This window comes from Colossoma macropomum, unplaced genomic scaffold, assembly GCF_904425465.1.
Source record: "Colossoma macropomum unplaced genomic scaffold, Colossoma_macropomum, whole genome shotgun sequence".
NCBI lineage: Eukaryota > Metazoa > Chordata > Actinopteri > Characiformes > Serrasalmidae > Colossoma > Colossoma macropomum.
Window position 1 is genome coordinate 22,829,397 of NW_023494805.1, and position 25,330 is coordinate 22,854,726.

The 25,330-nt window shown below is 36.8% G+C and overlaps 3 protein-coding genes across 3 annotated transcripts; 2 read left to right on the plus strand and 1 right to left on the minus strand.

Moving 5' to 3' along the window:
* The first annotated feature begins 10 nt into the window (after positions 1 to 10).
* On the plus strand, positions 11 to 607 carry zgc:194655 (uncharacterized protein LOC794380 homolog). Its single transcript, XM_036596056.1, has 2 exons — positions 11 to 211; positions 321 to 607. Exons 1-2 carry the CDS (start codon positions 67 to 69, stop codon positions 446 to 448), a joined length of 273 nt encoding a protein of 90 aa, XP_036451949.1. The 5' UTR covers positions 11 to 66; the 3' UTR covers positions 449 to 607.
* Positions 608 to 3,212: 2,605 nt separating this feature from the next.
* On the plus strand, positions 3,213 to 7,681 carry LOC118825460 (ubiquitin carboxyl-terminal hydrolase 47). The gene is made up of 11 exons (XM_036596054.1): positions 3,213 to 3,505; positions 4,003 to 4,113; positions 4,742 to 4,875; positions 4,947 to 5,017; positions 5,747 to 5,869; positions 5,982 to 6,077; positions 6,235 to 6,363; positions 6,532 to 6,660; positions 6,771 to 6,793; positions 6,935 to 6,969; positions 7,165 to 7,681. Exons 1-11 carry the CDS (start codon positions 3,459 to 3,461, stop codon positions 7,329 to 7,331), a joined length of 1,065 nt encoding a protein of 354 aa, XP_036451947.1. The 5' UTR covers positions 3,213 to 3,458; the 3' UTR covers positions 7,332 to 7,681.
* A 1,228-nt stretch (positions 7,682 to 8,909) lies between these two features.
* LOC118825459 (nuclear factor 7, brain-like) lies at positions 8,910 to 16,972 on the minus strand. The gene is made up of 7 exons (XM_036596053.1): positions 16,826 to 16,972; positions 13,773 to 14,313; positions 11,773 to 11,868; positions 11,456 to 11,680; positions 11,237 to 11,366; positions 11,055 to 11,090; positions 8,910 to 9,460 (listed from the first exon to the last, which is right to left on the minus strand). Exons 2-7 carry the CDS (start codon positions 14,301 to 14,303, stop codon positions 8,910 to 8,912), a joined length of 1,569 nt encoding a protein of 522 aa, XP_036451946.1. The 5' UTR covers positions 14,304 to 14,313; positions 16,826 to 16,972.
* Between the last annotated feature and the right edge of the window lie 8,358 nt (positions 16,973 to 25,330).

Consider the following 25,330-nt stretch of genomic DNA (forward strand, 5'->3'; position numbering starts at 1 on the left):
AGATAAAGAGAAAGTGAAACTTCACAACATTCAGGTTGCTGCTGTTCCTAGGCGCTCTTGGTCAGCATGGGGAAAGTTTTTCAAGTCCTAGTTCTTGGTATTAAGGGAGAGAAGAAAACGATCGACGTTGCAAACTCTGAACAGGCTTTTAACAACACGACTGTTGCAACTTTCAAAGAGAAAATCGTGGAGAAAATTCCGGAACTCAAAGGTAATGAAATGTCGACCATGTAAACTGTGAAATGTGTAGATTTCCATTTTACACGTAGGCTATCCCTGTCCATAGTCATAAAATATGCGTTTTCCGTGTTTATTTTCAGGGCAGAACTTCAAAATGATGTACACGGATGTGCAGCTTGAGGACGATGAAACTTTCTCCAAGTACCAGATCCAGGACCGCTCTACGATAGTGCTGATTGTTCGCCTGCCTGGAGGAGCTGCACTCTGAGGCCAATGGGATAAATAAAGAGTCTCCAGCTCTCTGGACTTTTTCTCTGGGCTTTCCTTTCCTTTTCTCTTTTCTTTTTCTCCTTCTTTAAATTAAATATCGAGTAAATGCATTTTACATGTATTATTTGCAAATAAATTACACAGTAATGTGTTTTAACTTCGCTAGTTATTCATATTTTAGACAAATTCTTAATGTGGCTACACGAGTAGCCTGTTTGTTTGTGTGTGTTTATTTTTAAACACTGTGCTCATCCTCTGGGAGTGTGTGTGTGTGTGTGTGTGTGTGTGTGTGTGTGTGTGTGTGTGTGTGTGTGTGCTTGCTTGGCATTAAGTTACAGCTAAAAAGTTTCATTGCCTCTGATCTCTTTTCACTATGCATCAGAGCAGATTGCTGATAAAGCTGTATGTAGCTTTAAACATATGATAATGCTGAACCTTGCGACCTTTTTGTTTGGTGTTTTGTTATCTTTAGCAACTATTGTGTTAAGTGTCCACCTATTCCTGTCCATTTTTAGAACATGTTGTTTTGGTTTTCAAAAGTATTTCTATTATCACTTGAAACGTCAACATCTATATTTGCTGTTTATATTGGTGAGAGCTTTCTGAAGACAGAGTTGAAGGAAAATTGTAACCTTTACTTCAGAGGTATTCAGCTGCAGACTTTGACTCCCAGTCCTTGATTTTGTAATTACTGTAATCACTGTTGATGTAACTGATAAAGTAAAACACCAGTGATTACAAAATCCTGGACCAGAAATTGGAGTCAAAGTGCTGGGTTGAATATCTCTGCTGTTCACTGCCATAGGTGAGATTGTATCTACATTATGCCATCCTTCTGCACAACAAGTCAGTCACATGCTTGTACAAATGCTGAATGGCCTTTCAGGGAAATTTTGCCACCCATTTACTGGAAGGAATCTCGTTGTACAAGAAAGGGCAATAAATCATATTCATGCAGTTTACAGCTTATCACAAACTGTTTAAGCTTCACAATAAAAAAATAATAAATAGTTTTTGTTCTTCAAATAAAGGAAGTCTCATTTGGTGTGGTATTATTTCATTACAAACCATCTATTTTGTTCCCATATATTGTTTACTGAAACTCTAATGTGATAATCAATGGCAGTCAGCTAGTATGAGAGTGTTTTAAAGACCCAGGGAACGTAAATCTGTGTTTTCTTTATAATTAGGTTAATCTTGTTCTTGCAGACAAACGGTAAAAATGTACTGCGTATACTCATAAATGACATTATGATTTCACCATATTTCTCTCCTCTGGATGCAAACTGGGCGGTCCTAATCTTGGGTTAGCATCCCTCTGACCAATCAGAAGGCTGCAGTCTCTTGTCCCGCCCACACAAAACAGCTTCAGAGTCAGATAAACTTAGCGAGCTAAAGCTAACCCAGCATAACTAAAAGCTAGTAGTTAGGCTCCCTGTCTGTCGCCCATTCATGTCTGTCTGTTGTCCATTCGTCTGTCCGCTGTGCATTGCTTTGTCCGTGACCTTTTTTTCGTCCAGTTACCATCACATATAAGCGGGATAAAAATTTAGTTCTCTATGAGTAGCTGAGCAGGCTAGGAGTGTTGGACTGAGAGCTGTCAATCAAGCTGTTCATTAGCCACGCCCACACAGTTATCAGATCTGGGTCAATTACAAAACCCCCAAAAATCGAGGCCTCTTCTCCAGGCCTTAATTCGTTTTTGTCTCCTTCTGGCACAATTACAGGAAAAACACAAAAATTCACGTCACCAAATTCAAAACATAATAAAACGCCTTGTTTTCTGCTCACAAACACAAATATTGCATGGATTGAAAGTTTCTTTGCATTCAGTGCCCACTCTCACATAATCCACCCAATGCCCACTCTTAATTAATCCAACCAAAGATTCAGCCAATCAGCCGCTGTATGAACACGCGCACGAGTTCATTAACGTTATTATTCAGGTACAGTTTATTGTCAGAAGGTGGGACTGGGTGGGCCTCCAAAGACACTCCGGGGTCTTATGTCCTCCCTGTCACCTTGTTGTATTCCCGTAGCAACGTCATCTGTGAAATTTGACTACAATCTGAATTAAGTTGTATTTTGTATTTGGGATGATTGATTTTCGAATTGATATCTAAAATATTCTCTAATGATATTTTTCCCAAGGAGTGCCCAAACTTTCGCATATGATTGTAAGGGTAAGATTCTGAGTGAAAGCCCTGTATTGTTATTTTGTAAAAGATGACGGTATATAAAAAACTGCTATGAGAAGAAACCTGCGAAACCTGGATATTTTGCTCCATTTTTGACGTTTTTGTATGAAATCTAAAAACGTACATTGACTGATTTATATACTTATTTTGTCATCACACACTTGAGGTGTATTCATTTTTGGTCGTTATTTCTTCTGTCATCTGATTTTTGTGTTTTTTTGCAATTAGAAATTGCATAATAATAATAATAATAATAATAATAATAATGAGTGTAAAATTCTTCAGGGTATAGTTCTCCCATCACTGTCGACCCGCTGCACCCCTCGAGAAGAAGTCATAAATAAACCATTAGCAAAGTAAATTATTTTATTAATTATTAATAAAGTGGAATACATACATTTACATGCAATCTGATCCGCATATGGTTGTACGAAGTACAGCCTTCACATGCTGGCAAAATGATTTTGAACTAAATGAAACGGGCTGGTTTCTCGTGTTTTATTTGACATTTTGAAATGAAGAGCGTAGGTTACAGACACCAAGTTCAGCCATTTGTTTGGACCCTCTTCTCTCCACAGAGGAGAGCGCAGGAGAGACTGCAGAGAGAAACTGAGAGGACACTGAAGTGAAAGTAGTAGTCGGACTGTTTGTAGCGAGTTTAACTTTAAGTGAAACTAAAACTAATCTATTACCCGCGATCACAGTCCGCTCAACTTCTTTACGTAAAACTGAAGACTGGGGCACTGAAGTCAGTGAGGGGTCACTGTAGTCACAGTGTTCGAGTGTGACAGATAAATACGCGGCTGGATTATGTCGACTTTCCGATACTCTGCAGTAAACAGAGATGCACAAGCGAGGTAAGAGTGTAATGTAGCCTACACTGCAGCCTGTAGTCGCTTCTGGTCGATTGAGAATTGATTTGAAATGCAACTTGTCTACGAAGCTAAACTGGAGAATGTTTCATTTAGGGCGTTTTTCATTTGTGCAGGGTGACCCTTATCTCAATCCTGTTCATACAGCTAAATGAACCAAAAGTAATTGGACATACCATCGTGTTTAGCACGTGCTTGCATGGTATAAGTCATGTATGTACCTGAATCCTGTTATCCACAGATGTCCCCTCACTCAACAGCCCATTTCCTGATTGCTCTGAGAACTTTTTGCCTTTAGTCTCTTATTCAGTGAGTGAAAGGACGCCCACTAGCGAAGCTCATTCAATCAAGAACGTCCAACTTTTTAGTTGTGACAGACTATCAGCTGTTTTTTCCCCTCAAATCCTGTCCCATTTTAGGACACCCAAACCAAAATAAGACCATATTACAGCTTAATTAAGATTTTTCACGCTTTCTTTTAGCCATGGTGCAAAGCAGTACAATGGTTTGATAAATCAGGGGTCAACTTGCTACCTGAACACAGTGCTGCAGTGTCTCTACATGACCGAAGACTTCAGAACAGCAGTACAGAGGTATCTCCACTCATTTTGACTCTATTTGTATCTTAAATTATATCCATAACCCATCCATCCAACCATCATCTAAACCGCTTATACTTCTGGGTCACGGTGGGGTGCTGGAGCCTATCCCAGCTGTCATTGGGCGGAAGGCAGGATACACCCTGGACAGGTCGCCAGTCCATCGCAGGGCAGACAGACAGACATACACATTCACACACTCACTCACACCTAGGGGCAATTTAGCACGTCCAATTGGCCTGACTGCATGCTTTTGGACTGTGGGAGGAAACCGGAGTACCCGGAGGAAACCCACGCAGACACGGGGAGAACATGCAGACTGCACACAGAAACGACCCTGGTTATCCATAACCCCTTTTTAAATATCATTTTAAATAAAATTACATTTTTATTCTTTTCTTTTTCTTTTTTTCTTTTTTTGATATCAACAAAACTGCCATTATTTTATTACTTTGACCTAAGGAATATATTAAAATCGCAACATTTAGAATGACTTAAGCATGTTTATACGTTTTACCTTTTTTTTTTTTATTTTATTTTAATGTTACTGTTTTAGATCATAATTTGATGTTGGCAAATATGGTGACCATATCATTTTCTACTCTTAATAACTGCATATTAGCTTTAAACCAGGTCCACAGCACTCCAGCCAGAGAAATGCTGATCTGTTGTTACAGCTGCAAAAACTCTTTGAAGAGCTAAACAAGGTCAATGCCACCACTAAAGGAATAACTAAAAGTCTGAGCATCATGAATGGTGAGTTATTTTCAGTGTTTTAGTCACATGCTTGTTGTCTGTGTTATTTATATTGTCCTTTTTATTTTTAGTTCATGAACAGCAGGATGCAGTGGAATACTATCAGAAAATCCTAAAATCAATTGGGCTACAAGTGTCCCAGGTAGGTGGCTTCCTATCCTAAAATTCTCTATGTACAACCCAAAGAACCAACTGTAAAGGTCAGAGAGCACTCTTCATTTATTTAATTTAAGTTGTTAATTTTTCAGAGTCAGGAAAAAGCAGAAAACATATTTAACAGAAAATTACACAGAAGGCTTAACACCTAAATATAACATAAACTTTTCAGTATTTGTGTTCAGCTTTTGCCTTTATCACAAATTTAATTTTTTCATGGGAGACTTGCCTTCAGTTTTAAAAAGAAATCTGCAGGATTTTTTTCCACACCTCAAAAGTTCAGGCGTAGAGGTTGGTTGCATTATCTGCTTCTCACGACCCAAGCAATCCAAACACATTCAGTGATGTTGAGGTCTGGGGTGGTCAGTCCATTGCTCTGAGAACACCAGCAGCTTCTGTTTTATTTGCCTTTTTTTCTTTTTGATCTATTTCTTTTTTCAGTAAGAGCTTCTTGACAGCTACACATCCTTTCAGACTCATTCATGAAGGTTTTCATTCCAAAATGTTTATACGCTTGTAACAATTTTAAAAGTAACAAGCTTTTGAAAGAATACATATATTTTTATGCTGCTGATATAATTCATAATATGGCTCTGATATTTCGTGTATGTTTAAAGCTCACTCTCGCAAAATATATTACAAAAAAAAATATATAGTGTGGTTTGGAAGGAACCCCTTAATGCACTCTTGACTTCACACATCTGCATGTTTCCAGGTCTTTGAAGGAAAAATGAGTAACAACAGTAAATGTCCAGAAGAACATATATATGAAGAGAAGTGTCCCTTCATCACTATCCCTCTTGCCATAGACTCTGGACACGATGAAGTATACAATGTGGTAAGAAGGCTTAGTTGTGGTTTCTCTGATTAGCGGGATAAGAAAAAAGACCTGATATATCTTACTAACATACACATACAGTTGCTGTAAATGTTTTTTTTTCCAATTCCAGAAGGAGGGACTGGAGGCTTTTTTCAAACCCTCACAGCTAGATGAAGACAACTGGTTGTACTGTGACCAGTGTGACAAAAAAACAGAAACAGAGACTGTGAGTACATCTAATAATCTGGCTAAACATCAATGCCATCTCAGTATGAAGAAGGCTGAAGTCATTCTCTCACTGTGGTGTATTGGTCAGTCCTGTATCAACCGTGTTTATCTCCTCTCACAATTTTTATATCATGTCCTTATTATTCAATCCTCAGTGGAATGAAATAGAAGAGTTTCCCACAGTCCTGACTCTGCATCTGAAGAGGTTTGACTTTGACTACATGCAGATGAAGCATGTGAAAAACCACTGTCCCATGGAGATTCCCCTGACTCTACAGCTTAAAGTACGTCTAACATTTTTAACCCAACTCATCAAATAAAATCAGTATTAGTAATCGAGTAACACATTTACACAAATACATACATCATATGACCTTTTCCCTTAGCAATAATTAGTACTTAAATGAGCATTTCTGCTGGTTCTGAGGTTAACTGTATCTTTTTCTCCTCAGGACTATGAATATGATCTTTATGCAGTTGTTAACCACAGTGGTGATCGAAGTGGAGGCCACTACAATGCTGTCATCAAGTCATTTGAGGATGATCAGTGGTACTGCTTTGACGACTCTTTTGTCACAAAGGTATTTACAATAAAGTGCTTGTCATTGTCCTGCTTTGATTTTCTATTTTCTGTTATTTATATTCTTTTTATCTTTTGTGTGCTACCACCCCCCCCCACACACACACACAGGATTCAGTGGACACCCTCCAAAAGTGAGTACTATATTTTAGGATGTATATATGTATGTATATATATATATATATAAAATTTAGAGAAGGTTATAATTTATGTATTTTACTTTTTATGTATTTTACTAAATTCCAGACATATCTGTTTAATTTTAAATTTTGCAGGTCACGGCTGGCCTACTTACTGATGTACAGACAAAGTGAGTGAACAGTTGCTCATCCTTCTTGTTTACAAAATAGCAATAACTGCATGTCTTCTGTAGCTATGCTGTTTTTAAAGCGTTCAGAAACAAATATGTAAATATGTAACAAATATGTAAATTTTATAGTTAATCTGAAAGTGTTATTTGGTTTATCTTAGCTTTGACATTATATTTTCACCCTTTCTCTCACAGCAGCACCAAGCGGAAGAGATTGTGCGCTGCAAAAACCCCTGAAATCTACTGCACTCAGCCGTATGCCTTTTGTACGGCGCAATCGCTTTATCATAGCTGGAGTTGTTATAATGTGTCTGGTACCAGTCATGTGGAGAATGTTCAGGATTAGATTCTCTAAATCATAGACCAAAAAATATCACATTATCTCATAATGATCATTGATTGAACCCTCTTCATGCAGCTTCATTTCTCAACATTTTTGTGAAAGAGAATGACAAGTATAGATGACTCACTGAAAAAGTGCTGGCACATCCCAGAGCAATGAACACGTGATTTGTTGAGAAGCACAGGCAGCCCATGATAGGGTAAATTAAATTGTGTTTGCGGTTTTACTGCCTGGTTGAAGTCAGCTCTGTCAAATAATGATCAATTCAAGAGAAAAACAACTTTACTTTTATGTTCTGAATGTATCAGTGAGTGTGGTTTATTTTTTTTCTCCCTAATTAATATTAAATTCATTCTGTATTCAGTATTTAGTCTTTTTTCTTTTGTTAAATTACTTACAGTCAAAAAACATACCAAAAAAGCACTATTCTTAAATATACATATACTCACACATATACACACACATGTGCATGCATATATATATATATATATATATATATATATATATATATATTATATATATATATGTCTCAACTGCTTAATCAGGATTCTGGCAAAAACAACCTCTGGTTTTGACAAACAAGGAAATATTGTGTTGTGTTAATGTATAAAACATGCACTTTGGCTCCCCTCCTCAGCTATCTACAGCTAGGATAGTATAGATAAATAAAAATCACATCAGGCTATATATTGGCATCCAAACAAAAAAAAACAAAAACAAAACAAGGTGTTCCCAAAATGGCAACGTTATAGGAGAAGACAAAAATGCACTTAACCTTTAACGTAAGTTAATGTAAAAAGGTTTTATTCCAAGCAGTTTTTGGTCCATTCATGAGGAACTTATGTAAAGGGCAGTTGCTTTCCTCAAATGATGTACAAAAATTACATTTACAAAAATGAAGATGCTTTTTTTATTGTTTGTTTGTTTTTGGTTTTTGGAAAAGCAAAATATGGCACATCATGTAATAAAATGCTGAGACCCAAGAAAACCCAGAAAGAAAAAGGACGCTTAAAAAGTCAATCCATACTCCCTGTCATTGTGTTCATTACACCATTCTATGACACTGTAGAAAATTAAAAGTCAATGTGCACTTTAAATAATGGCTCATCAGATCAACCTAAAAATTACTTCATGTAGTAACCAGAAATTAACTAGTTTTATTCAAATAAAAAATTACACTGATTGAAAGAATCATTCATTTAATATATTTATTTAGGTTGAATAAAACTAGTTCATTTACTTGTTACCACATTAAGTAATTTCTTTAGGTTGATCTGATGAGCCATTTTTGCAGTGTAAAAATTTAAGACTATTGGCATCTTAGTACTAAAATACAGTTTCAGTTGATCTGAACTTTAAAAACAGTTGATGTGGTCACCTCTTTATAAGCTGAAGTTACACAGAATTTTAACTGCATCCATTAAATTGTGTGTGTAGGAGGGGTGGGTGGGGTTAGGGACTGAGTAAAAACAATAAGCAATTGTTTTATTGATTAATCCCAACTCAAACTGTATTGCTAAACTAAGAAGATGAAAAAAATACATCTGTGCAGATGGTTGAAATTTCAAGTTGACTCTTACAGTGTAGCCAGGCTGATCTATTGTTCAGTGTTACTTACAGCTGTAATGATTAGTGGAGCTAAGTTTTTGCCCCTTTCATTTTCACCAGGACTGAAATATGGGTAAAGCCTCTGAGAGAAAGACTGCCCAGTGAAAGAGTATATATGGTACTTGGCTTCAACATCATAAAAGGAGACCACACCTTGCTCATAATCCACAAAGACCCCAACCTTCTGGGGCTTCTCTTTCAGGGAGAGACGAACAGGCGGTATCTCATTTGCATCATACGTATTCCCATTCCTCAGCCATATAGTCCAGGAACCGTTCTCAGGACCCAACTCAACATCCCCTTTCCTGTTTATAGACTCGGTGGCCATGCCTAAATCCCACTCGGTCTTCCCACTCACTTGGACCTCATAGTAAAATCTCCCTCCAGAGAACCCCTCCTTTCCGAGGACACAGGAGCACCAATCAAACCTAAATGGACTGTTAGGGACATTTTGTGTTTTGCCTCCATTCCACACCTGCTTCCCATCATCAGACAAGAGGAGCTCAGGATGGGCTGTGTCAGGGTCTAAAGTCACATCAACTGTGGGGGTGATAGTAAGTACTCCATTAATAGTCAATAAGACAAGTCAAGGATCACATTATACAGGGAGATTCACTCGAAAGAGGTCCCGAATATTCTGTTGTAACTCCCGTTAGGATGAAGCAATCTGAACCAAAAAAATACGCTACATATCTTGACGTATGTGTAATCATGCGATGCTGGAAGTGATCTCTGTTTTTTGCCAGACACATGAGGAGATTAAACGTTGCGATGGCTATCCGGCGCCTACCTCATTGCTCCGACGGAGGGGCATCCCAGCTTGTTCGAAGCTCCATATACCGAGGATCACATTGCACATTGTTTCGTTCAGATTGCTTTGTCCTAGCGAGAGTTATTACAGAATATTCCGGGCCTCTTTGGAGTGAATCTCCCTGTAGCTTTGTGATAGTTCAAGATTCAGAAAGGCTCATATTATAGAAAATAAATTTAATAAAAGAAAAATAAATAAAGTAAGTCTTTTTAGGAAGAAGATTAAACATTGTTTCAAAATGCACCATTCACTCCCTAGTCCATACAATCCATATATGGATCGTATAATTCGTTCAAAGTCACAGCTGAAAACACATTTTGGACTTTTAACAGAACATTCCATTTTGTCACTACCAAAACAGTGATAACCCTACCAAAACTTGACCAAATATTTCAGTAATGACAGTTTCGGTAGTGACAATTTAAGTTAACTGTGAGCGTAACTCAAAAAACGCTATCCAGTACATGACTAACAAATTCAGCTTTGAGCAGCTGTACACACATGAAATCATAATTTTTTTTATTTAAACATAAAAGGTTTACATAGTCGCAGAACATGTGTTTCGGTAGTGACAATTCTGATTTCAGACTTTGGAACACTTTTACCTCAAAAGAGTGAGATATAACAGCTCCCCATGTGGTGATGAGGGACAGGGATGCAGTCTCTCTTCCTGCTCTAAAATGCAGAGGTGTGGCCTCTGGACTAAAACCATTTGTGTTACAGTAGTGACATGAAAATGTGGGTGAGCATTTTTTAAAAATGAAACTCATGATAAAACTACACTGTTCAACTTTCCTTTTAAAGAAATCTGTAAAATCATTAAAAAAATGGTTGAAATTTCATCATAACATAATCCCTGTAAATATCTAAGGTTAGGATGCATAATTGTTTATTAAATAGTATTAAATGTTTTACTGTGGGGAAAACAGCTCGATTTAAAATTCTGTCGAATTCTCCACATTGGAATTAAGCTGAATTGTTTTTGTGATGTCACCAAAAGCGATGCATTTACATATATCTGCCTATTCTGTAGTTAAGCTCTGCCATTTCACACTGAAGTTGTAAGGAGTGTTTCAGCCACAACACAGGGCAGCCAATCAGAACAGAGATCATTTACATTTATCAGTGTTAAAGTCACTGTGATGAAAATAGCCTGTTTAATTGTAAGGTATAAAGATAAAAAATGAAAAATAAATGAATCATGACTGTTTTTGAAAAACAAAACTGTACAAGTGTTAAGACCTGAGGAGAAAAAATTGTATTTTTACAATAAATAATGTAGGATATGGGCATCGATAGTATAAAAAAGAAAATTATCTGTACCTGAATAACGACGAATGCTGTTCAGTTCTTTAGAAACTGTAACATTAAGTGAAATGAATCAAGGTGTTAATGACTTACTCTCTTTTTCACAAATCTCTGCATTAGAACTGACAGTATTGTATTTTATAACTCATTAACACACCATATCTGTAGAAGGAAGTATGTTAACTGCAAAGTCTTACCTATTTCTTTTATCTTCTCATCTAGGCCCTCCTGAAGTTGAGACAGCGTTAACCTCAAAGGTTCCAAATAAATATGAGTGTGGAAACCCACATCAGTTTGGTGCTTCCTGCTGCTTAGGTAGCTAGGAATCTAAAGCAGAGGACATTTTCTCTTTTAGCACTGTGAGCGTTATGGTGTAGTGTGTTGTATTGCAGTGGAGCAGTGAGGAGAACGCTCACCTGCAGTTGGTAAGGGTGGTATGTTGGATTTGAAAGCTGGTCCAGTTTAGCATATTTTGTTTTTAGCTCGCTGACTTCTTGTTCCAGCTCTGTGATCAGCTCTTCGGCTTGCCTCTCTGCTGCTTTCTCTCGTTCCTCCATAGATTCAAGCAGCTCAGCATGGCTTCCCTCAATCAGCTGATTAAAGAACTTAAAGTTTTCTTGTGTTTCTCTCTCTTTTGTTTCCTAATGTAGAAAGAAAAAAAACATACTGAGCATAACTGCAACAAAAAGGCAATTCAAAAAACAGCTTTGTTAAGTGTCAAAACCATACTCACTTTAATTAATCTTAATGAATCTTTGATTTCTGCAATCTTCTGCTCTCTGTCCTGAATCATCATCTGCATCTTTATTTTCACTGTTGCTTGGAGAATCTGTGGAGAGACAGGAACATCTTTTTTCTTCTTCTCTACATCATCATCATCTCAGACTTGTATCTGTCTCCGAGCAAGGTGGACACAGAAATTGTTCTCAAGACGTGCTAAGAGCAGTGCCCCATCTGAGGTAAGTGGAAACTGAACTTTTCTGTTATTATCATTACTTTCTTCAAACAGAACAAAACAGTCCTTTCTCTACATGTTTAAATAAAATCTGTTTGCTGCTGGTTGAGGACCTACTTAATCTTTTTCACACTCTTAAAAAGATGGTTCTTCAAGGCTTCTTTAATAAAGGGAATTTCACTTCAAGCTTAAGTAGCTGCATGGTGAAATTGTTCTTCATCCTAATGGACATTTGTTATACAACATATGTGTTGTATATGGTTCTTCTATTGTTACAATGTCAAGCTTTCAGTATCAATTTTTTTGAAAGTGGTTCTATATAGCACCAAAAACAATTCTTCTATAGTTACAAGAAGAATCATTTTTGGTGCTATATAGAACAATTTTCAAAAATTCTATATAGAACCACATACAACACATTCTCAATCAGTCTGAAGGAGCGTTTCACCATGCAAAGAATCATTTAAGCATGAACGAGTTCTATAATTCAAAATTCAAACATGCCCTGAGGGCAGATCAGATGTTGTCATTTAATAATGGATGTACATTGTTTAGTTTATATTCAGTTGACTTTAGGTTGTGATTTCCAAATACATTTTAGAGAAGAAAGGATAGAGAATAACCCTGCCGTCATTTGCTACCGAAACCCAGGGATCAATGACAAGCCAATATGTGACAGAACCTCTTCATTATGAAGTACTAAGTCAAGTTAATGGGGAAGATTCTAGACAGATCCTCTAGAGATCAGCCACAATTTCATGCTTATGCCACACATTTGAATATTTGATTTCAATTACAAGCATCAATTCCAAAGAGGTTGGGACAGTATGTGAAAGGACAGTAAAAACAGAAAGCAGTGTTTTGTAAATCCACTTTGACCTGCATTTAAATGAAAACAGTAAAAAGACATTTAATGTTTTACTTTATCAACTTATTTGTAAACATATGCCTGCAACACATTCCAAAAATGTTGGGACAGGGGCAGTTTAAGACTAGGAAGATTGAGAGATGTTCAAAAAAACATCTTAAACAAGTGATGTAATCTTGTTTGTGTATAAAAGGAGCATCCAGGAAAGGCCTACTCCTTTGTGAGCAAAGATGGGTTGAGGCTCAACACTTTGCTAACAGTTTAAGAACAACAGTTTATTTCACAACAAGTGATTGTAATAAATTTAGGGTAGTTCACCGTGTACAGTGCAAACTGTCATCAAAAGATTCAGGGAATCCGGAGAGATCTCCGTGTATACAGGACAAGGTCAAAAAAACACAACTTAATGCCCATGACCTTCAATTCCTTTAACACAACCTTTCAGATTGTTAGTGGAAAATGGACGTCATGTTCTCTGGGCCGAAGAAGAAATAGACCATCCAGATTGTTGCCAGCATCTGTTCTAAAGCCAGGGTCTCTCATGATACGGGGGTGTACCATTGCATTGCAAATTTGTATATCTTAGAAGGCGCCATTAACGCTGAAAGACATATGCACATTTTGGAGCAACATATCGTTGTTGTCACACAAAAACCTTGTACCTCCATTTTTATCATGTTTTACTTTTTTGGATCATTTGAAAACTCCAGTTACTGTTTCTATTGTGTTAAAATTTCATCGATCAATACAAATGGTCCAAAATTACTTAAAAAAAATACTAGATCAATGCTTTCTGTATTTATCAGCATTTCACACACTGTCTGACTTTTTGGAACTGAGATTTGCATAGAATACAAATATTGCTCAATGTTTGCGATACATTCTGTCTGAGATGGGTAAATGTCCTTACTTCACTTTCCTCGTCCATGGGAACAGTGTTGTGACTCTTATGGTCAGTTTCAGTGCAAAAATAACACACATATGTCTGGTCATCTCTGCAGAACAGTTCCAGAGGTCTTTTGTGCTTCTTGCATACGTAGTCTTCCAGATTCTCCACAGGGTCAATCAGCTTGTGCTTCTTCAGTTTTTCTGCAGTTTTATGAGGTTCCAGATGAACCTCACAGAAAGATGTTTCACAGTGTAGACAGGATTTCAGAGCTTTCCGCTTTCTCTTGGAGCAGCTGTCACAGGTCACCTGCGTCCTCTTCCCTTTGAAGTGCTCTGAAATCTCTTTGACTGTTGTGTTTATCTTGAATTTAGATGAGTCAAACTTCTCACCACACAGTGGACACTGGGAGTGTGGACTGCTGTTTCTGTGCCTTCTGATGCAAGTCATGCAAAAATTGTGTCCACATGGAGTGGTGACAGGGTCAGTGAACACGTTCAGACAGATTGAGCATGTTACCTGCTCCTCGCTTAAAGAATTGCTGGAGGTAGCCATGTCTTTAATCCTAAAATCATACATACAAACATACATAAGAAAAAAGATTGAAACAGTGATAAATAAGTGTCTGATGATGAATGATGGTTTACTTGTTTCCTATGTGTCTTGATTATATGAGATTATTCAAACTTAAAGGAATATTTTGACATAAAACCAGTGTTGATAGGTTATTTTGTTTTAGTGTCATGTGTTTTGCCTCGTGTTCTTTCACAACAATACCAAGCATGCCTGTACAGGCAACCCAGGTGTGGAAAACAAAAAGTATTGTTTTTTGTCAGACTTTGCACAAAGTGGTTCACTGCTATAGGAAACATATCTAGCTGGAAAAAATGTAGATATATTTGTGAATGTGTAGTTAACACTTCAAACTGGAGGACTACAAGAGGACTATAAGAGCCAGTTTTTTGGGATATCGACCAAAGCGGACCGTAAAGAATTTTGTGATTACGTCTTTATACACTGCTTTATTCATCATGGACACCAAAGACACATTATCCTCTCAGCTAGACAGAAAGGAAACTGAGGTAAGATATCGAGCTAACTAGGGAGCTGAGACCTGGCCCAATGCGTGACCCTCACAGCCAATGCATGAGACCTGAAGGGTGTGGTTGTATGATTGGGCTTCCTAACTATGGCAGCATATTCCAGACTTTTTCAAATTCAAATGCAAATTTGAAAATGCTTATTAAATTGTGTATTTACACTTGCAGTTCCAATGTAAATGTGCATTATTCAAGACATAATTCAAATTTAAATGCAAAATATGTATTTGAGTTTGCATTTCTGCAATGGCTGAAACAAGTTAAAATGGAAATGCAAAGTGCTTGACATTTTCATTGTCATAATGGTATGACTCCAACATGTAAAAAATGGAAAAACAATCTCCTATTTGCAATTGCATTTCCTTATCGTTGTAAGCTGTTCTCAATATTCAAAAAGGGAAATCTTTCTTAAATAGGAGTTTCTTAAAAAAAGTAGAGACATGTCATAAACATTCATTTAAAAGTTCATTTAAACACAATTTTAAATGACATTTTCTGAGACATCAACTGGTTTCCTCAATGATGGAGTGAAACAATCCGTACAAAGACAGAGTACCATTTAAATGATCGGTGACTGTAAGGAGCTAAGTGATATGTAAACATTGCGTTTTCCATGAAATGTTTACTTGTTAGTTTTAGGTTATTTGTTCTTCAGTATTTATTCATGAGGTTAGACTGCTAAGGACTATTGTAAAAGGTGGGGCTGGGTCCGCCAGAGGGGATATGTCTATTTGCTGTGGCAAAAGCAAATGGACGTAGGTCTAGGTCATGGTCATGTCTAAAAACATAGGTCATGTCTGTTTTGGTCTTGGCTTCTGCAAGCACTCAAAATTTATTGCATGTCAAGACAAACTCTCAGAATGTGAAGAGTAAAATTAGAGGTGAATTCCACTGATTTTTCACAAACAGCATTTTATAGGGAAGTTATACCAGCTTGAATTTTTAAACAGAGGTTTAAGTTGAATAGGAGCAGTTGTTAGCCAGGTTTGACAGACTGTGGGTGAACTAAAATTAGCTTGGAAGCTGGATTTCCTGTTTTGCATTCATCACACTACAGCCTCACTGATAACACTACGTGCTCTATACATGCTTTGTGGAAAATGCTGAAAACATGAGTTATGACTCATGTATGAAGTATGTTACAAAACCTGTTATAAATGCTAGACAATGTATGGCCAGTTTTTTCTGTTGCATCAAGGGTGTGTCAGGGTTTCTGCACACAACCTATTATTGTTTTTGCAACATCAATGAACAATCTGAAGTTTACGTGCCCATCGGTATGAAATCTTTAGGGAGGATCAACCTTTGTACTTATACCGACTTACTGAAATAACCACAAAGGACAAAATAAATTAAGGTGGAAATGCTGAATTGCAAATTCAAGAGTGTTAATGCTATGACTGCTATAACTTTAAAAAATGGTAGCATTTAACAGAAGATCCTAAGTTAGTATCCACATTAAATTCAGTTGTTTAACACCATCACAGTTGCTATATGTCTTAAATGTGCACTGATATCTGTGCACTGTGCTTATTGCGTTAAGTGGTAGTGTAACACTTCATCTTCATCATTTTCAACCTGCCTAATTATCCTACCTCCTGTCTGTATCTCTACTGGTAGGTGAAAACATATAGAGAGGAAAGAAAACTTCCTGTCATGTACTCATTTGCAGACCATTAAGCACTGATCTAAAGGTCACAAAGGAAAAAGGCAGTGAAATCCCTGTTTTTAGGGTATCAAAATAGTAGAAATGCATTTCATTGTTTGTGGTTTTGTAACAGGTAAACAAACAGGGACAAATTAATGGTTTAATATCCATTAAAATTCTGTCTATCATTCTCTTTCCCACTTAATCTCTCTCTCTCTCTCAATCTTCAATGCATATATTTTAATCACAGGCAAGCTCTCTCTCTCTCTCTCTCTCTCTCTCTCTCTCTATCACTCTTCACTGCACACATACACTGTGTTTTTACTCACCAGTTTCCTGGCTGTCTTTAAAAGGATAGCAAACCCAAAGGGACAGTAAAATCTTTGAGCTCTCACTCAGACAAAGAAATTGATTCTTATATCCACACTCGGCTACACCCGCCTCTCATCTCCCAGCTAAGGATTTTGCATTCTTCTTTGCACCTGGTATCAACAACGCCTTGCTATCATGCCAGTGACATTTCGTAACTCAGGTAGCTCCTCCCACAGACTGTCAGTCCACTCGGATCTGTAGCACAAATAATCTTTCTCCATTCCAGACGTCTTCAAACATGTGAATGAATCTTCCAACAGTCAACCAGTATTTGATACTTCAAGAAGTCTCACTATTCAGTCACACCAGTGTGTCAGTTCACAAGGTTTAGTTGTGAAGGCATAATTAGATAGGCCAAGTGGGTAGATTAGGGTTGGAGCTAAAGTGTTCAGGAAGATAGATCTCTAAAAGTAGAGTTGGTGACCACTGCCCTAGAACAACCCCTGAGGCTACACTACTACTAAAGCTTTAATGTCAACATAACCATCACTTAATTATCTGCTTAAAACCTAGCAGTAGTGTTTCAATCATGCAGTAATGCTTGTCAAAATAAGGAAAATCTCTCAATGTTACTCAAGCACATTTTGCTTCACTTACTGCAGTGTATCTCTGACATGTCCAGCTCTGCATCTAGAACTTTTTATTATGCAGCGAAGTGCCCCATCCAAAGTCTACCAAGAAATATTGGCTAACAATAGAGGCTGATGTCAAGTTCACAACCTGCATTATACAAATTTTCACAATGGAATCAGTACAGTAGCAAAGTCTCTTCCTGTAGAAAAACGACACTTGTATCTGTCATGTCTGTTTTGGTCTTGGCTATTGCAAGCATGCTGAATTTCACTGATTTTTCAAAACACTAGATGCTGGAACACTGCTTGAGGATTGAATTGCATTCAGCCACATGGGTTTTAGTGAGCTACTGGTGTTGGATATCACACTAGAAAACACAGTCCCACTGTTGCACAGCGCAATGCTACGGGGGGCTTTATTCCCCTCTTGTTAACACTTTGCATTGGCCATGGTGACCTTAAAGAGTAATAATAATTCCACTCATTTTTAAAATGTTTGAAGCAATTTAATTAGTGGTTTGATGTGAAATATTCTATTGAAGACAAGTGTAGTGACTTTTTACAGTGTTGGTGATAAGAACCAAGCGTTGTGATCTCTGCAACGCAAATAGAACCATTTTATTTACTATCCAAAACAACCAGTGAACCTCCATGTGTCTTCTGAGTTTTTGTTTTATGTAATGATGGATAAAAGTGAAGCAGTAGTAACAAATAGGTCTTCTTTGGGGCACTATTTCCCTTGCAATGTATCCCTTGCAAGAAGTGGTTAAACATACTGTAGCATTTTATGTTATTGAAGAAACATGGCAGTTCCACACAAACTTCTTGGCTTTATTTAAGGCTATATTTGGCCACAGCCTTGCCTCAAACATGGAATGATTTTGCTTACAATTTGCTCTGAGCCTAGAGTGGCCATCAGTGATAGTTTGCTCAGTCATCAGCGATAGACTGAAGCAGCTGTTCCACAGCTAAGCATAAACACAGTGAAAGAAATATTAGAGATCGAAACTAAACACTGCATGTTGGTGACTGCTTTTAAGTAAGTGAAAGTGACTCAACATAAGAGGGCAGTGAAAGCCTAAATAAAAAATAAATAAATGTCTTGTTTTATTTACAGGTCAGTTTCCCTCCCACTGAAGGACTTCACTTCATGCTCAGGTGTGTCTGGTAAGGGGAAGTAGAGTTACTTTCATCGAAAGAGTGCCTTTGCTGTTGCCTGGATAAGCCTGTACAGAGAATATCGTTCAGTGTTCTCACAGCTGGTGTAGATAACTCTGTAAGATGGGATATGTTGTGGCATGTAAGAATAATTTATTTATTTCTTTTGGACAACACTTATGTTTATATATTTTCAGCCATGTACTTTGTTGTCATTTTTTGTATTACTATATGCTATTTTCTTAGTCTAAGTTACTGTATTTTCTGTAGCACAACAATGTTTCATTATGACAGTTTGTTTTTTCATGTTTTATGGACTAATTCATCTTCTTCCTTGTAGCTCCTCATGTCGGTCTGACGAACTTGGGAGCGACCTGCTATTTAAATGTTGTGCTGCAGACACTCTTTATAACCACTGAATTTAGAGAGAGCGTGTTGGGGTTAGTTGACTAGATTTTTCAACAGTTGATGTATTTAATCAGGAAATGTGAGCTTTAACGTGTTTCAGCATTCTGACGACATGAAAGCTGTTAGATGACCAACTTATAAAGCAAGACAGGGAGAATTAAAGAAACAGAAACAGAGAAATAAATGTTACAGTACAAAAAAACAATCCTCAAATTAGGTTTAACAATCAACATCCATTCAACACGGGAAGAGTGACAGCACTGTGAAATCATGATGACTAATGATGTCAGCAGTTTTCAGAATCATGAGAAGAATGAAGGTGTGGAACTGCTGTCCTCACTGAGAGAGCTGTTTGAAAACTTAAACAGAGGAGAATCTGACCAGTGTGCCTCTCTCTTAAGAGTGACCCAAAGCCTGAACATATGGAACTGTAAGTTGAGAAGTGGGTCAGACAAACTTGACCTGTTACAATCAGAATCTTACATCAGTTCATTTTGTCCATTTTCTCTTCTTTGAGGTACTGAATTATTTTATTGCACAAAAATTTACAAAAAAAAACATTTTAATACTTCAAAACGTTTGAGAATACAGGCTATGAAAACAGTAATATTGTGTCAGTAATATTTTATGAGTTTCAAACTTCCATTCAACTTTAGCAAAACATTTCCATTGATACCTGAAACACATTTTTTTCAAGAAGAATTTGCACATAAATTTAGCATCATGTGATGCATTTCCCTCATGTGCATCTTACAGCATGGTTTAGAGGTAGAGCTGGAAAGGCTACAGCCTTTCTAAGTGAAAGTGCTCCAACAGCTTTATGTGGCAAAAAAAAGAGATTTCTCACAGAATGGTTCAAATAGATTAATGATACATACAGAATATTCTGATTTGTAGGTTATGGGGAAGTCAGGGAAGCTGCAACATACATGAAATTAGAGATGGAAACATGGCTGTTTGAAATTGCCTACTACATACTGCACAGGTACTGCTTGTGCCTAAAAGTAGTAAGAAGTATGCAATATGTGATCAACATACCGACATATTATTAGGCCTATTTTTTTTTTATCAGAACAAAGCTTAGAGGTGAGCAATATGGCAAAAATCCAACATCACAATACTTCAAGTTTTCATGACACTCGATATATCACAATATTTATTTTTTTCAGTAAACTGAACAGTTGGAACAGAGACAACAGAACCAATAGATCTACATTAGAAACTTCGATGTGTGACATACTGTGTTGCACTAAATCCAGTTAAACAGGACTAATTTTACTCTATTTGCCCTGAAACATGCAGTTGGTCAGTGTTCTAAAGTACTGACAATATGCATGATATGTTCAGAAAAGCATATTGTATTATATTGTAACAATTTATCACAATATCAATATATCTTTTCATATTGCTCAGCACTAACTGAGATCATGTTTCTGTCATATAGAGCTGTTTGATCATTTCCATTTAGAAAGGCTGCTGTCTTTTCATGTTTTTGTATGTGTTTGCTGTAATTTAGTTTAATGTGAGGGAAACCCATCACATCACATTTGGTTTTTGTATTATTTATTTTATTTCTCCTGAAAAAAGTTAAACAAAAGTTTTGTGAATATTCATAAAATATTACCAACAATTTCCATAGCATATGTTGACAAACTTTCTAAAGCGTTAAAAATGTTTTTCATAATCTTCTAAAAGACATACTGTGTGTGTGTATAAATATAAATATATATATACACACATACATACATACACACACATACACACACACTATACTTTTGAATAGTAAGTTAACAGAACAAGTGTTTTATGTGTCTGTGGTTTATGTCCTGTCAACTTATTATTTGAAGTTCAAAAATTTAAGTTACAGCCCAACATTTTGTCTAAGGTGCTGTGGGATCAGTAATGTGGCATTAAAAGACTGTACTGGTGATGATGGATTAAAAGCTGGAGGAACTGACCAACAGAGCTTTTGAGGCTATTTAATTAAAACCAACCACAGTCAAATGGTGTGCTATGATGCCTCGTACCACACTGGAAGAGTCAAACTGTTGACGGCACCAAAGAAAAAAACAAAACTAAACCTAACCATGCTTGCCTACTCTGAAACAAAAAGTACTTAGCTAACCTAAAAAAAGGAAACAAAAGCTTCCCTGGCCAATAATCAAAAGTATAAGTGGCACTTCCCACCCTCTAACCTAGGGAACTAGACAGAGTAGACTTTTACATGGCACGAATGTATAGGCACACCTCTCTTACCTCTTTGAAACCCCAGGTGGTACAAATAATTAAATAATCTCTTGCAAAACAAATGTTAAATGTGTGGAGGTAAATACCTAAAACAGAAGCACACTCCCAACATAAGAGATTTAAACACAAACTAAAACACAGCACACATATGACCAGCCCTCTCTCTTCAGCCATCTTGAAGGCCTCCTTTTAAGGCCCAGGCTCCTCCCCCAACTACACCAGCCAGGCCTCTGATTGGTTTGAGGTCCTTCTCACATGACTAATTGTTGAGCAGGCACACTTGTGAAGGGAGAGACTGCTTACATGTAACAGCACCCCCCACACACTAATTTCATAAATTAAAATCCCCAGTTGTTTTTCACAGCGTAGTTAAATAAAACTTTCTTATGCATAAACCACAACTTAAAAGTCAGTTTGATGAAAACAAGCTGCTGAGTAGTAAAAATAAAAAAAAATGTTTTTTTTTACACATTTTCATTTCATTGCTTGCAGTTTGCACAGAAAGTCAAATCTAGCTAATGACTGACATTTCAATGTATGAGCAGGAAGATGCAGCTGAATATTTTCTTACAATTCTAAATGAATGCAATCCACATACAGTGTGTGAAATAAGTATTCAACATGTCAACATTTTTTTTTAATTAAACATTTTCAATGCAGCTATTCACATGAAATTTGAATAATAGTCATGTGCAATGAAGTCATGTGCAATGAAGTGGAATAACACAGGAAAAAAGTACTGAACACTAACTGTATAAATGTATTTAATACTTTTTTGTAACAACAGCTTCAAGATGCTTCCTGTATGATGAAACTATTCTTCAGGTGGGGTTTTGGCCCAATTCTTCTACACAAACAGTTTTTAAATCTTGAAGATCCCAGGGGGTCAGTGGTGAATCTTGATCTTCAGTTTCTTTCACAAATTTTCTATTGGGTTTAAGTCTGGTGATTGACTGGGTCATTTCAACACTTGGGTCATTTCAGCACCTTTACCTGCTGGACATCCATGCACGTTTCATCCTCATCATCCTTGTGGATGACAATAGAGTCTTCTCAAGAATTGTCCAGTACATGGCTCCATTCATCTTCCCTTCAATAATTTGGATTCTGCCAGTACCATGAGAAGAGAAACAGCCCCATACCATGATACGTCCACCTCCAAACTTCACTATAGGAATGATATTTTCAGGGTCATATGCAGAGCCATTTCTGAGCCAGAGGTGGGCACCCCTTTTTTAAAGAGTGGGAGTTCTAACCTATCAACAAGCACTAACTCACCTGATTCTAATTAGTACTGGTAAGAGAATTAATTAGTAGATTCAGCTGGTTTAGTGTTTTTTTTCTAACTGTGTTCAATACATTTTTTCCTGTGTCACATAACTTCTTTTACAGATTGGAATGTTAAGATCTTTTTAAGTATGTAGTTTTGTTGAGATGATACCAATATCTGGTGTAAGCATCAAAATCTTAATAGTTTTGCACCAGAACTGTGAGGCTAATATGGCTAAAATATAATGGAAGGCTCTCAGCCAAAATCTTCTTCAGTGACATAGATTTCTATTATACTAGCCTTGTATCTCCAGTACAAAACTAAAGAAGCAAACTCTTGTTTTCCTTTGCTGTGAGGACTGTGTGTAGTCTCTAGTTTTGTATTCTGCATATCTGAGGTACTGCATTCAGTGAGTGTAATCCTGGTCAGGTATTATTATAAACAACAATCTTTCAAAGATTACTGTTTTGAAGTTGAACTAATCATGTTAATAATTGTAGTAGGTGTTTGAGATAATAGAAAAGCACACATACATCTGTCCAAACAACCACACAACTGAAAAGAATGAGACCAATATGAAGCTGACCATCCCTCTCAATGTTACTTCCAGAAATGAACTGTACAGTGTGGTAAGGAAGAAGGTTTTCCTCTAACTCTTGTTAAGAAAGAAAGAAAAACACATTCAAACATACAATATTTATGTCAAAAAAAGTCTTCTAAATTAAATTTCATCATTTATATTTCAGGAACAAGGTCTGCAATTATGTTTCATGCCAGAAAAACTGGATGGATATAACCAGATGTACTGTAACATTTGTAAAAAGCATGGTGACATGTTAAGGGTAAATTATGCCAATTCTGAATGAAAGCAATTCTGAATTTTTCAGGTTACAGTGGTGTTTCTTTGACTCATTTGATCATAGATAATATGTATGTTAAACAATAACATTTGAGTTTCATAAGTCGATTTAAAATTAGCTTTTAAACTGAGGCAGTTTTTTTTATTTTCATTGAAAACTCACATTCCTGATTCAGCTACCTGTCTTTTTTGTTGTTTGTTTTTCAGAGTGTTGAAATACTGGATTATCCAACAATACTGACTATGCAGCTCTGGAGATACAACAGATCTGGAAACTCTGTGAGCAAAATTGATTGTCCAGTCGATATACCTCTCAGCCTTTTTTGGAGGTACACCACATGCCTGCCTAAGCACCACCTAAATCTTCAGTGTAGGGAATATAATGAATACACGATGTCCACCCAAAATGTTCTCCACAGAGTCATGGGTTTGAACTTTATGCTGTGATCATGCACAAGGGCAGTTTCAGCAGTGGTCATTACACTGCTGTCATTAAATCTTTCAAGGATGACAAAAAGATGCTCATATCTTTTTGTAAGTAGTCTAATATAAATGTATTCACGGTGTAACATAACATGATTTCACTCTTGTGCTCTTCCACAGACGGATGAAAGGATACTGAAACGGTATAGTATGCTGTCATAGAATCTAAAAATGCTCACAGAGTAGGGAAAATAGGAAAATACATCACCCCCCCCTTAAGAACAATGTCCATTTACTGTAAAGCTGAACTATATCTATGCTTGGGTTGAGTATGTACAGTATGATGATGCATAAACCTACAGCAAAGGGAAATAAGGAAAACAGGCAGTTTTGTTTTGGTAGCACAAAAAGATGATGCCCCCCCTACCTGGAGTAAGAAGCCCCCTGGTAGGATCTTTGTCTTCAACACTCTTATAAAAGATAATTCTTTAGTAAAGAAAATGGTTCTATATAGAACCATGAACACTCAAAAACTCTTTGCATCATGAAAGCATTTTTCAGATTGATGGATAATGTGTTGTATGTGGCTCTACATAGAAACTTTTTGAAAAGGCTTCTATACAAGTTTGTAACAATAGAAGAAACCTCTCTGGTGCTATATAGAACCTCCTTCAATCTTTAAAGATTTAGTAACTAACAACTGTTAAAGAACCTAACCCCAACACTGAAAATGTTACATTTTAAAAGTAAATTTAATGTCTCAATGATTAGATCAGCTGACCCCAAGAACGTTTCTGGGTCAATAAATCAGAGAAATGTGGTCATCAAGATGAAATGTGAGAATTAATTAGACCATAGCCATTAAGTAAATGTGTTGCAATTAGATTTCTCCCCATTTTTTGATCACTAGAGAGAAGTCAGGGTGGTGGGATTGGATATTTTACCCTGGGGGGCTTCTTCCCTCAATTTACCCTACAATGAATCTACAATGAAATTACCAATAATGAAGTCATCATACATTGTGATTCATAGGTCTTGGGATGCTCACTTAGTCTTCTACAGGAAAAGTAAGTACAGTGACTCAGTGTCTAATGATGCTGATCTCTTTAAATATCCAGTAAATTTATTTTTTAGAAATATAATTTATAATTCTTTTGATTTAAAATTAAGCAAGTGGAGATAAGTAGTGAATATGTGCTGAGGTGTACGAACATAGAGTGAAGAATTATCTCAAGCTACAGTTAGATTTGCTCCCAGTTGCTATACAAGAAAAAGCCGATGAACACGTCTGTTAGAATTTAGGCCCAAATTGTGGTTCAGTGTTACTGGAATATGACAGGCTTCTAGACATGAATTAAACTTAGCCACTGACTAAACGTCATGGTTAGTCTCATAGTGAATGTCATTCTTACAGTCAGATTAAGCTCTTCTGAAGCTCAAACAGAGTTGTTGTTCATTGCAACTGGCTACACACAGCCATGGCTTGGAAAATGTTTTTAGATTTTTTTTTTAATCTGTCAAGTTT

Coding starts and splice junctions, on each gene's coding strand:
- zgc:194655 (XM_036596056.1), top strand. CDS start 67: ATGGGGAAAGTTTTTCAAGTCCTAGTTCTTGGTATTAAGGGAGAGAAG. Junction 212..320: donor GAAAATTCCGGAACTCAAAG/GTAATGAAATGT, acceptor GTTTATTTTCAG/GGCAGAACTTCAAAATGATG.
- LOC118825460 (XM_036596054.1), top strand. CDS start 3,459: ATGTCGACTTTCCGATACTCTGCAGTAAACAGAGATGCACAAGCGAG. Junction 4,114..4,741: donor TTCAGAACAGCAGTACAGAG/GTATCTCCACTC, acceptor ACTGCATATTAG/CTTTAAACCAGGTCCACAGC. Junction 5,870..5,981: donor ACGATGAAGTATACAATGTG/GTAAGAAGGCTT, acceptor TTCCAATTCCAG/AAGGAGGGACTGGAGGCTTT.
- LOC118825459 (XM_036596053.1), bottom strand. CDS start 14,303: ATGGCTACCTCCAGCAATTCTTTAAGCGAGGAGCAGGTAACATGCTCA. Junction 11,869..13,772: donor CCATGGACGAGGAAAGTGAA/GTAAGGACATTT, acceptor GTCTCTCCACAG/ATTCTCCAAGCAACAGTGAA. Junction 9,461..11,054: donor CAGCATTCGTCGTTATTCAG/GTACAGATAATT, acceptor TCACCCCCACAG/TTGATGTGACTTTAGACCCT.